The sequence below is a fragment of the Acipenser ruthenus genome, chromosome 6 (assembly GCF_902713425.1).
Source record: "Acipenser ruthenus chromosome 6, fAciRut3.2 maternal haplotype, whole genome shotgun sequence".
Lineage (NCBI taxonomy): Eukaryota > Metazoa > Chordata > Actinopteri > Acipenseriformes > Acipenseridae > Acipenser > Acipenser ruthenus.
This window is the reverse complement of record NC_081194.1, coordinates 16674240-16684339: the sequence shown is the minus strand read 5'-3', so window position 1 is coordinate 16684339 and position 10100 is coordinate 16674240. Positions and strand designations below refer to the sequence as shown.

The 10100-nt window shown below is 36.3% G+C and overlaps 1 protein-coding gene across 21 annotated transcripts in view; it reads right to left on the bottom strand.

Moving 5' to 3' along the window:
* Positions 1-1471: 1471 nt before the first annotated feature.
* LOC117411181 (protein 4.1-like) overlaps positions 1472-10100 on the bottom strand; it is a 96461-nt gene continuing 87832 nt past the window's right edge. For 20 of the 21 annotated variants that reach the window (XM_059025131.1, XM_059025127.1, XM_059025130.1 and 17 more), the window contains 5 exons: positions 9927-10055; positions 9508-9606; positions 6360-6440; positions 4913-5027; positions 1472-2506 (listed from right to left, as the gene is read on the bottom strand). In XM_059025131.1, the coding sequence (XP_058881114.1) occupies positions 4920-5027; positions 6360-6440; positions 9508-9606; positions 9927-10055 (417 nt within the window). In that variant the 3' untranslated portion in view covers positions 1472-2506; positions 4913-4919. The remainder of the gene's footprint in view (positions 2507-4912; positions 5028-6359; positions 6441-9507; positions 9607-9926; positions 10056-10100) is intronic. The other variant, XM_059025133.1, reaches the window with a different exon arrangement.

Here is a 10100-nt window from a genome sequence, read left to right as displayed (position 1 = left end):
TGCACTGGGGACTGAGCGCAAAGGAGTTAGTCGTCCAGGTAATTAAGTACTCTGATGCCTCCGAGTCTCAATAGGGCCATAATAGCCTCTATGCACTTCGAAAGGACACGGGGAGCTTTAGAGAGGCCGAATGGCAGTGTCTGGAACTCGTACGCTATCCCATGGAAAGTGAACCTGAGGTACCTCCTGTGCCCTGGTATTATGGGGATGTGAAAATAAGCGTCCTTTAACCCTTTCATGCATGAAATATTGAAGCTGGAAAAAAGTAGTTTTGGACTAAAATATATTTTTCATTGTAATTAAAAAAAAAAAAGAAAAATCCATTGCTTTATATGGAGAAACAATTGCATTCTCACATGAGTCCATCGTGCATTTGAGTCTTCCATATGTCCCCATATAAAAAGACTAAAAGATATATTTTGTATACGTCCCTATATGAGGTCGCCATGCATGAAAGGGTTAAGTCCACTGTGGTGAGCCCATCGCCTGGCCTTATTGACTGAAACAGCTGCTGCATAGTTAACATTTTGAATACCGTCGACTCAGGTACGGCTTGACCTGTATGAAGTCAAAGATTAGTCTGTGGCCACCATCGCGCTTAGCACCAGGAAGTACCGGGAGTAAAACCCTTCTTTCAAATGAAGAGGATGAACTGTGCAAATAGCCCACTTCTGTAACAGGGCTGTCATCTCCTTAGACAACGCCATCGCGTCTCGCGGGTCCATGACTAACGTTGGCTTTAGGAGGAGCTGGCTGTGCCGGTCTCTGAGGCTGCTGGAACCTTGCCCAGTTTGGTGCTGGAGGAGGCTGCTTAGGAAGCAGGCACACCAGTTCCTTCGTAGATTCTCGCGCCCGTAAAGAGCACTGCAGCACATCATCTACTGTGGGACCAAAAGTCCTGGAGTAATGGGAGCATCCAGCAATGGTGCTTTGTCCCCATCCACGATACGCGCTTGGGACAGCCAGAGCTGCCTGCCTGCAGCTATTAAATGCAGCAAGGTTCCTGCCCACTGCCTGTCCATTGTACTTTGATATACAGAGCAGGTACCTCGAGCTGCTGTGGTTTGGGTCTGTGTCTCTCCGAAAGAGACTTTAACAAACAGTTCTGGTAAGCTACCAAGATACTGTTGGAGTTGCCCAACCGTGCGGCGAACACACCGGCTGAGTAAGCCTTCTTAAGAATAGTCTCCACAACCCTGCATTGTTTATTCGGTCAGGTAGCGTCTTTGTTCAAAACCGCTAACAAGGCTGCTAAGGGACTAATGGTACGGTGGCGTTGTCTTTGAAATATCTGCACATTCCAACTTGAAGCACAAAATGCAAGCAAAGAACCAAAAGCTCTTCAACAGTAGAAACAGGGTGTGATATTGCTAGTGCTAGAGATAAGAAATGTATTTTAAAACCATACTGTAATTCTAGGGAGTAGCCTTAGAAGCTATTTTTAGGGGGATTACAAAAAGTACACAAAACCGAGAATAAACAAACTTTTATTTTAACAGTGTTACAGAAACAAACAAAAACAAAATTAACAGAGCACTTCTTCCAAGCTGCTATTTTTGCTATACACAGGGGGTCACAAAACAAACTGACAGTCATTGGGATACAGCAAGGTATTTAATTTTTCAAAGTGCTAAGCAAAAAGGAAGCTGCCTTTGTTATCTAGAGGACAGGATCAAAGATTGGTGAAATTGATTATTTTTTTGTTTGTTTTAATTTAAACAAACAAACAAACAAACAAAAAAACACAAAATATTCAAAAGCGCAAACGCCCCCAAGTAACAGCAAAATCAGAATACACATTAAGACAAAGCGTTTAAGATAGCAAAAGTATTCTACAAATATCATTCAGATTAGCGATGCCAGAAAGTTATGGAAACGCAATTTTATTTAAAGCTGCCTAGAATTGAAACATTTAAGTAGGAGGTAGATAAATACACCTCCCTAATAAGGAATGTTTAGCTTGACTGCATATAAGAGAGTATTGGCACTGTAGTGCAATGTAGTTCATTACACAGTGCATCGTCAAAATCAGGTCCCGTTAAAATGTACCCAATTAGATTATTTTACCATTCTTCATTTGTTTGATACAAGTTTATACAAAGAGTAAATGATAAATCCAATCAATTTTCAAATTATACATTTTTTCTGATGATCGATTTAATCTAAAGATAAGCTTTCTGTACATAATAGAAATGTATCAAATATGACTGCTACTTGTAATAATTCAAAAATGATCACTTGTAAACTATTTGTTTTTAATAAATGGTAAACAAATTTTGCAACAGCACTAATTATAAAATGAAACAAAAAAGCTAGGAATGTTAAGTGGTTTTCTTATAAACAGGAGTAAAAATAGGAACTGTGCAAAGCACAGACAGAATATTGAGTTTATCTCGCCATCTTCGGAAATTCTTCAGGGTACATTAGCTGACAGTTGCTCCACTTTCAAGATGCCTAGAATAATCTCAAACTGAGGGACAACTTCCTTGGGGTACTATTTTCAGTTCTAAAAAATAAAAAAAAAATTGTAAGTGAACACTCCCCTCCCGTCTGCCCTTTTGCATTACTTTTTATTATTATTATTATTATTATTATTATTATTATTATTATTATTATTATTTGTTTATTTAGCAGACGCCTTTATCCAAGGCGACTTACAGAGACTAGGGTGTGTGAACTATGCATCAGCTGCAGAGTCACTTACAGTTACGTCTCACCCGAAAGACGGAGCACAAGGAGGTTAAGTGACTTGCTCAGGGTCACACAATGAGTCAGTGGCTGAGGTGGTATTTGAACTGGGGACCTCCTGGTTACAAGCCCCTTTCTTTAACCACTGGACCACACAGCCTCCTAATAAACATTACCTTACTTTAACACAATCCAGTATTTGATTTGTCAGGCGACACACAAATACTGAAGTTCAAAATGATGTGTGGGTCCTTTTAATTGATCTTAATGTTCATGGATCTGAATACTGAATAATTACTGCCATTTAACTGGCTTATAGGGCCCTCCCTGCACTAAAGAGACTCACTTGAACTGGCAGATATTAATTTCTCAGTGTCTGTACAGTACTTAGATCCACTACTATTTAGATCAATTGAGTAGACCCCAAAAGCTGTAGAAAAGTGAAAAAGGAAACTTAACAGACCTTAAAACCCCAGTGTAATAACTAATTATTCCCAACACCATTATTGTAAATATCTAAAATGGGTCATTAAAAGTAAATGAAATTGCACAAAGTTTAGGAGTAACTATTTTAAAATCTGATGTTTCTTCAGCACTTGACCCCACCCTGTGAGCAAATGTTGTAATTGCGCAACTCCAGCATTTCTTTAATTTCTGAAGGGAAATTTGAAGTTTAATTTGAAATGTAAATTACGAACAGCTCTATTGTACACTAATATTGGAATTAATAGAGGGCATCACTTTATGAAGGCTATGAAAGATCAGTGTTAATTATGCTCTTACAAGTGTACATTACATTTTTGTGATACACTATAAACTGTTAAAACAGTAGTGAGATGACACAAACTTGGCATTCAAAGTCCCTTGTAAGTCAAGACTTGCTCTTCATTGAGCTGTGTACATATATGCTTCAAATAACACGACAGAATACCCAGAGTTTCAGCTTGTTACCCTTCTCCCCAAAAATCAAACACTACCCATCATTTAGAAAGGCTAACCACAAAGCAACATGCTTGAGATGCAGGCATCTTGTAGGTCATTTCCAGGTTTAAGCCAACCTACAATACTCACTGCAGTAGAGTGCAAAAGTGATTATAAATGACTTAGGTCTTGTAGACCGAGGTCATAATAAACATTACCTTAGTCTATAGGATTATAATTATTGTACCTCTGATTTCTGAGGAAACGATCACCCCATCCTAAAATGTATTGCCGTTGTATCTCCAGTGAATGCAATAGATCATTAACAATGAAAGACTGTGCAATTCTGTCCACATCTTTGTTTTCATTGAAAACCAAAAGGTTATGATGGAAATTAAGGTGTGATGTCTTTTTGCTTTTTGTTTAATAATCTATAGCTCAGACCATAGTAGATTTCAATGGACACGCTTTCATTTTGCAGGTCTATAATTTGTTCACACCAGTGGTACATGTTGTTAATAAAATGACTATTGAATCTATTATTGGAATACTATTTTCTGATATCATATGTGGGACAAAAAAGCAAATATGGAAAAATAAAATGATAACTCATGCAAAACATGCTGCGGTACCACCCTTTAAACTATGAAACACATCCGAAAGCGAGGTCAGTTGAATTTGTTCAGAACATGAATACGCACTGATCAGTAAAATGAAAAACTCAAACTAAAATTTCAAACAGCATGGAAGGTGGATAATTGAGTAAAAGACTTAGGATTGGGATACAGAAATACAATTCTAAATATAGTATAAAGAAAGATATCACTCAACATTATGTAAATGTTTTTAAAACCAGGTGGAAACAAAGATTAAGTCTGAATTGTGCTTTCCAGACTCGTAATAAAAACTAAAACAGCTCTTTGTAAAGCTTGAAATATGTTGGGATTGACACACACACACACAAAATCACAACTACCGCAAACTATGAAAATAAAGCAATTGTAAAAATAACTATTAAATTTATTAATTTTAAAGATAATAAAGATACTGCATTTCAAAACACAGTTTTACAGCCGAAGCATGAAAATAAATAAATAAATAAATAAATAAATCAATAAAATAGAAAAGGCCTATTGGCTTGGGGTTCATCAGGGACAAATGGAAGTCTGTCTCCATGTATTTTCACAGTGGTTTGTACAGAAACCAATCCACGATAGAAGATGACATGAGAGCATGCCAGAGAGAGGCAGAGGAAAGGAGGGGAGCCCCTCTGAAGCTCACTGTGGCTAGTGCATTCCCTTACCTTCCAGTCAATCCTCCCCATCCTCAGCGAGCTCAGTTTCTTTATGTACCACCACCCTGGTCACTGACATGTCAGGGTGCTGCTCTTTGGCTTCCTTAATTGCTTGGGCCAAGGCCTACCCAAAATTACAAATAAAAAAAAAAGAAAAAAGAAATGATGCCATAAAAAGAAAACAAAATTAAAAAACAGAACAAAATAACAAAAAAAGGAAACTAGTTCAGCAATGTTGAGAATGTATTTTCTTACACACCTCACTTGTGTTGTCTTGTCTCTATTGTCTTATGTTTGCGGAATGTTTGTTTTTTTATAAACCTAGTGATTGTTGTAGTGAGACCAAATGGACAAATTTTGGTGGCAATAAAATATTTCTGCTGGGGTTTTAGATGACATTTCCCCATCTCCCACATCAATTAAAAAGATGCATAGTAGCACAAATGTCACCGCCACGGTTTAGGCTTGTCCTTACCAAAATACTGCTTTTAAAAAAGCTGCGATAGACGGTAGTATTTCCGTGTAGCTATTTGCTTCCTACAATTTCAATTTTTATATCAGTATTATTTTTATCATGCAAACAAGTGTCTGATGGCAGTAATGAAAGAAAACCCCACTTACACAACAAAATATTGCATACAATATTTAGAAAGTATTTTCTCCAAAGATTATCAATAGTGCAACTGCTTTTATTTAAATTGTTGCTAATGCTAAATATCTAATTACCTTCAGGTTAATAAGATCTCATTTTATTGTGATGCATAGTTGAACTTAGAGTGGGAATTGAGACCAACACTAGTGTCTTACATTGATATTTAAGACAAATTACATATATTCCAGACATAAATTGTGATCATGAAAGGCTGGGTCTGCCAATAATTTTCATGAAACAGAAGAGAGGCTTTTATATTTAAAAATAATTGCTGCCTTCAGTGCATGCTTGAATGTTAATTGATGTCTAAATGGCATTTCTCTCATTGCAGCAATTTTGCAATTTGTTTTAAAAGTAGTCATTTCTAAAAGCCTCTTTTAGTAAGTAGAGAGGCTTAAGAGAGGTGCTGGAGAGAAGAACATTGAATTTCCGATTTTTTCTTTTTTAAACTAGCAGGAGCATATATATTTAGAAAGGTACAAAAGACCACTGCTGACTTGTTGCTAGGTTTTTGGTCACCAGTTTTAATTAACCCCTTACTAATGTACCTTACACTTGCAATTACAATTCCCTGACAAAGACTTATGTTTTCTGAGTCCATCAAAAATCACAACAGAACCAGATTAACCCCTTATAGAGCTGTGCTGGACTTCCTTATGTCTAAACTGTCCTTTCACTCCCGATTTGATAATTTAACAATGTAAAGGAGAAAATCTGTAAGCACTGGGTTGAATCACAACATGATTTCTGTATTGATAAACACTCGCATGAAGACCAGAAAATGAAAATGTCTCGGCTACATACCTGATCGTGGTCAATATCTGCATCTCCAGTAATGACAATGCGCTTCTCAATCCTGGTTTCAGAAAGACCACCTTTTACGGACTGTTAACCAAAAAAAGAAAGAAATGTAATGATCTTAAAAGAGGAAGTCGCGTGGTTCTGAAAAACAGTGTTGTACGTCCCTATGTGTTGCTACAACTGTTTAAAAAACATACCTGTCATTTTTCTTTTCATTGTTAACATCCTCCTGACAAAGTCCGTTTCAAAGCTCAGAAACATAATCGATCAGCAATTAAATCTAAAAAAATAAAATCTGGGTTTTCACAAAATATTTATTTTGGCAGCTAAACTGAAGCTAAATGAGCCTCTTGAAGTGTCTGATTTGGCATTGTCTGTTGCAGAGCTGCCCTTACAATCCGAGAGCCAATCCCTCCACTTCCCCGCCTCCTCTGCATACTACAATGCCAATTTACACATTTCAAAACTTTGAAGAATGTGTTTATTAATATTTATGTTTTAAGCTAAAATCAGAACTTCATTTTGGTTAAATCTAACAGTTCTCGCCCGATACATAAAAGCTGCATTTCGGCTCTGTTCACTGCAGTTTCACAGACACTTCAAACATAATTTCTCCGGTTCTACAAGCCCTAGAGTGATCGTCAACGGCTATTTTGACAGGTAATAACTTGGACTAATTAGCTGTTATTTATGTATTTATTACAAAAATTCTATCCTTAAATAAATAAAAATATATATACACACACACATTTTTTTTTTATATGACTGCCTCTTTAGTCATAGTCACGCCCCCCACTGCTTTAAATCACTGCACATAAAAACAAAAAACAAAAAAACGTAATGAATCGTTATTGCTGTTACCTGTTTGACAATGTGGGCAATTATCCTTACACTATCAGTGCACTAGAGTGGCCATATTGAAAAGAGCTTTGAAACTGACCAAGTGTAAAAAGTTGTCAGGATGTTAATGAAAAAAATGACAGGTACGTTATTTAAACAGTTGTAGCAACATGTGGGGCCGTGTAACGCTATATTTTTCGGAACCTCACTACTACTACTTAATACTGCCTTCCTAAAATTCAACTCTTTCCACTGTTTTACTGTATTTAGTGATGTTAAAGATCTGTCATATTTTACATCATTAAATTAGACCTCAATCTCAGTTAACATAAGGGAAAATACTGTATGCATAGCTCCCTCAAGTCTTGAGGAAAAAAATCCACGAAAGCTTGATTTTTGAGGCTGCAACATCGACAATGGATAATTGCAAAGCGTATGACATGGCTTATTTAGATTTCCAGAAAGCTTTTGACAAAGTCTTGCATAAAAGATTAAGTCTCAAACTGAACGCAGTAGGGATTCAAGGAAATGCAGGCACATGAATTAGGGAGTGGTTAACATGTAGAAAACAGAAAGTACTGATTAGAGGAGAAACCTCAAAATGGACCAAGGTAACCAGTGGAGTACCACATAGATCAGTATTAGGTCCTCTGCTATTCCTAATCTACATTAATGACTTAGATTCTGATATAGTAAGCAAACTTGTTAAATTTGCAGACAACACAAAAATAGGAGGAGTGGCAAACACTGATGCAGCAGCAAAGTTCATCCAAAATGATCTTGACAGCATTCAGAACTGGGCAGACACATGGCAAATGACATTTAATAGAGAAAAGTGTAAGGTACTGCATGCAGGCAATAAAAATTTGCATTATAAATACCATATGGAAGATAGTAAAATTGAAGAAGGAATCTATGAAAAAGACCTAGGAGCTTGACTCAGAAATGTCTTCATCTAGACAATGTGGGGAAGCTATAAAAAAGGCCAACAAGATGCTCGGATATATAGTGAAAAATGTTGAATTTAAATCAAGGAAAGTAATGTTAAAACTTTACAAAGCATTAGTAAGACCTCATCTAGAATACTGTATTCAGTTCTGGTCACCTCACTATAAAAAGGATATTGCTGCTGTAGAAGATTGCAAATAAGAGCAACCAGAATTATTCTGGGTATAAAAGGCATGTCATATGCAGACAGGCTAAAATAATTTAATCTATTCAGGTCTTGAACAAAGACGACTATGCGGCGATATGATTCAAGCATTCAGAATTCTAAAAGGTATTGACAAAGTCAACCCACGGGACTTTTTCGACCTGAAAAAAGAAACAAGTATCAGGGGTCATAAGTGGAGATTAGATAAAAGGGGCATTCAGTACAGAAAATAGGAGGCACTTTAACACAGACAATTGTGGGAATCTGGAACCAACTCCCCAGTAATGTTGTTGAAGCCGACACCCTGGGATCCTTCAAGAAGCTGCTTGATGAGATTCTGGGATCAATAAGCTACTAACAACCAAACTAGCAAGATGGGCCGAATGGCCACCTCTCGTTTGTAAACTTTCTTATGTTCTTCTGACATTAATTCAAATTTTCTAGGACATGATTAGTTTAGTCAGCTCTGCAGGCAAGGCTTGCTCAGGAAAGAATTTAATACAAGTTTTATAAAACTCACATTGTATGAAAATCACTGTTGTTTTACATTGTTTCCATTGGTTTGCTCAACTTAAAAAAAATCTATAAAGTCCCACCAGTTTCTTTTGTCCTTGTTTCTCTCACATCAGCAATGCAAGCATATGTCATACTTACAGGTCTCAGAATGATGATTTTTTTTTTTGGGCACATGTGAATAACTGTTTTGTTTTATAAAGCATTTTTCTCTCGTTTCAATATATATATATTCTAATACAATTTATTAGGATATATCATGGCAACATTGCCAATGACATCTAACTCTACAAATTACAACAAGAAAATGCACTGGGATGTTTTTGTTATTTTAACAATAATTAGAAAGCATTTATGTTAACTGTTTAACAATCACTCAAAACCCCATTTCCCATTAACACAAAGCAGGAGATCAATGGAAATCTAAACTCTGGCACAGAAATGAGTAATCCAATGGTCTGCCTTTTGTCAAGTAGGCGATTGATACTGTTGGTTTGGAATCAGGCAGCCCACCATCACACATTCAGTGTATCAAGTGGTTTTACTGATTCCACTGTACTGAACTCCACCTCCTTGACTAACCAGTTCTGACCACCTATGTGCCTCTCTTGGTTAATCTATACACTCATTATAAACAGGCATTACCTTGGTAATGTGTGTAGTTGTTGTAGTACAGAGTGATTCAGCGGTGATGGTCTGTGCAGACATAAGAATGCCAGGCTCACCATCTTCGCTGCCATCCAGCTTCAAAACATAACAATTAAAATCATAACACAATCAAGGGTTTTACTACTTGACAGTTTAAAAAAAAAAAAAATATATATATATATATATATATATATATATATATATATATATATATATATATATATATATATATATATATATATATATATATATATATATATTGCATGTATTTAAACAAATTCCAAACACACATCATAAACAATCAACAAAAAACATGTATTATTGAAAACATGTTTTTATATCCTTAGACTAGATGTTATTTAGCTAAACCTAATAATTAATTATATAGTGTAGTATGTGTGCTTTATAATATGTACCTGGGAAGCTTCATAAGTAATAGTTTTAGTCTCAGTGTGCACGATGGGAACCTCTGTTGTTGAGATGTCTTTTTTCTGGGCAGCAAAGGTATCAGAGATGGTCACTATCTCTGTCTTCACCACTGGAGGCTGCAGAGTAGAATCAAGAGTAAATCCCACAGACCCCATATACAT